This window comes from Arachis ipaensis, chromosome B04, assembly GCF_000816755.2.
Source record: "Arachis ipaensis cultivar K30076 chromosome B04, Araip1.1, whole genome shotgun sequence".
NCBI lineage: Eukaryota > Viridiplantae > Streptophyta > Magnoliopsida > Fabales > Fabaceae > Arachis > Arachis ipaensis.
The window spans coordinates 130338117-130340011 of record NC_029788.2 but is presented as its reverse complement, the minus strand read 5'-3'; the positions used below and the strand labels follow the sequence as shown (position 1 = coordinate 130340011).

At 31.4% G+C, this 1895-nt stretch overlaps 1 protein-coding gene across 1 annotated transcript in view; it reads right to left on the bottom strand.

The window, feature by feature from the left end:
- Positions 704-1895, bottom strand: part of LOC107635521 (protein trichome birefringence-like 19) — a 2735-nt gene continuing 1543 nt past the window's right edge. Inside the window, exon 2 of the mRNA XM_016339007.2 lies at positions 704-1749. Within this exon, the coding sequence (XP_016194493.1) occupies positions 928-1749 (822 nt within the window). The 3' untranslated portion in view covers positions 704-927. The remainder of the gene's footprint in view (positions 1750-1895) is intronic.

Here is a 1895-nt window from a genome sequence, read left to right as displayed (position 1 = left end):
AATTATATTAGACTTTTTTATTTTGATAAGTACAAGCCAATTTCAAAAAGTACATTCTTAGATGCTTTCAAAAGTACCCATAACTTTTAAAAGCTGCAAGAACAAACACATAAATTTTTTTTATTTACCAAATGCAAAATGAGATGCTTGTACTTTTGAAAACACAAACACCTATTTCAAAAATTTTACCAAAGCAAGCCTAAGCACATTTGAATTTAAAACTTAGGCGAGGTCAATAATAAATAAAATGTGCTTTTGNTTTTTCAGTATTTACATTTTACTTTTTATTTTCTTTTTTCATTATACAATTATAAAAACATTAAAAATAAATAAATAAAAAGAAAACAAAAACAGAACACATCCTAAGTTTTATTCTCTTTACTTTTGTCAAGCCGGATTGAGTTAGTTAAATTTATAATGAAAGGTACTTTTAAACAAACAAATTTCTAATTTTTTTGGTGACTGAAATAAATTAAACAAAGAAAAACAAAAAAAATAAAACAAGGAACTGCTTAAATAGAGGGACAGTCCCGTTTAAGACTACTCTTAAACTCCTCCCAAGGTGAAAGAAGCTCCACATGCGAAAGTTGTAACTTCATCGCCATCTTTAGGGTTTTTTTCCAACTCTTCAACAAATTTCTAATAAAAGGACATAAATGATCAAATGTCAATTGGTTTATTATTACAATAAAAAAAATGTGAATACCACAAAGGCCAAAGGGACACACCTAGCTAGTCCAAATTTGGAAATAGAAAAAGAAAAAGAAAAGATAATCCTTCAAATTAGATATGTACCCACAAATTGACTTACATTTTTCACACTAGAGTCAGTTAATTATTGATAAATTGTAAACAAATACATTTATTTATCTAATTGCCCCAATAAAAATATTGTTTCTTGCATCCTAAAACAAATATGATGTAATTCTACACAAATCTCTCCAAGTTTGAATTGAAAGAAAATTGACTTCCCATTTTCAACAAATAAAGCAAAAACTCATTCCACGTGTCAATAGGGCCAGGCAAGCACCAATGAACACAATCATTGTGAATGACATTTTTACCCTTTGATGCATAATGTCCATAGACATAGTTGTTAGGGTGTCCATCAGGCCTCCTAAGCATAATTTCAGTTGTATTCACCATCAAAAGTTGCAAACCTCTTTCCTTAGCTTCTCTTTGAGCTTCTATAAACTCCTCAACTTGAGTCATATATGTCCATAAGATATAACCATCTAACTTAATCTCTTCTTTGCTATAAGGCTTTGTCCTCTCACAACTTCCACCTTTGTTCCAATCAGCATTCTCAAAGTGTGCCGGAGAGAATGTCCTCAAAAATGTTACACCCTTATACCCTTTGAGATTAATTAACGACCTTAATGCTGTTCTCATTGCCATTTTGTAACCATAGTAATGTGAAAGGTCTTTAATGCCCTTTAGTTCACACTTGTGGCAACCAACAATTGTGTCATTTTCATAGAATATTAGTGGCCTAAAGAACCATTGTCCAGCAGAGACAACGACAAAATCAAAGCTTTCAATCTCTCTAACCCATGCTTCATCTGCCTTATCTAAATGTAGGTTCATGAGGCTGTTAGAAGAATGACCATTAGGGTCAACATCACTTGTTTTCACTAAATATGGGGACCAAAGTGTTACAAGGGTAAAATTGTAATCGGCATAGAACCACCTTCTGAAATATATGGCATCTGTTTTATATCTCTGGGAAATATCCTCAGGCTGTGCTACCTACAAGAAGAGAGTGGAATAAATAACATGTGATAATTAGCCATGTCTGAGTGTTTTTTTTTTATTCTTTTTATCCATCACTTTTAACTAAATTCACAATTATTTAAAAAGAAAAGGTAATCTATTAGAGGATGGATTTTCATATA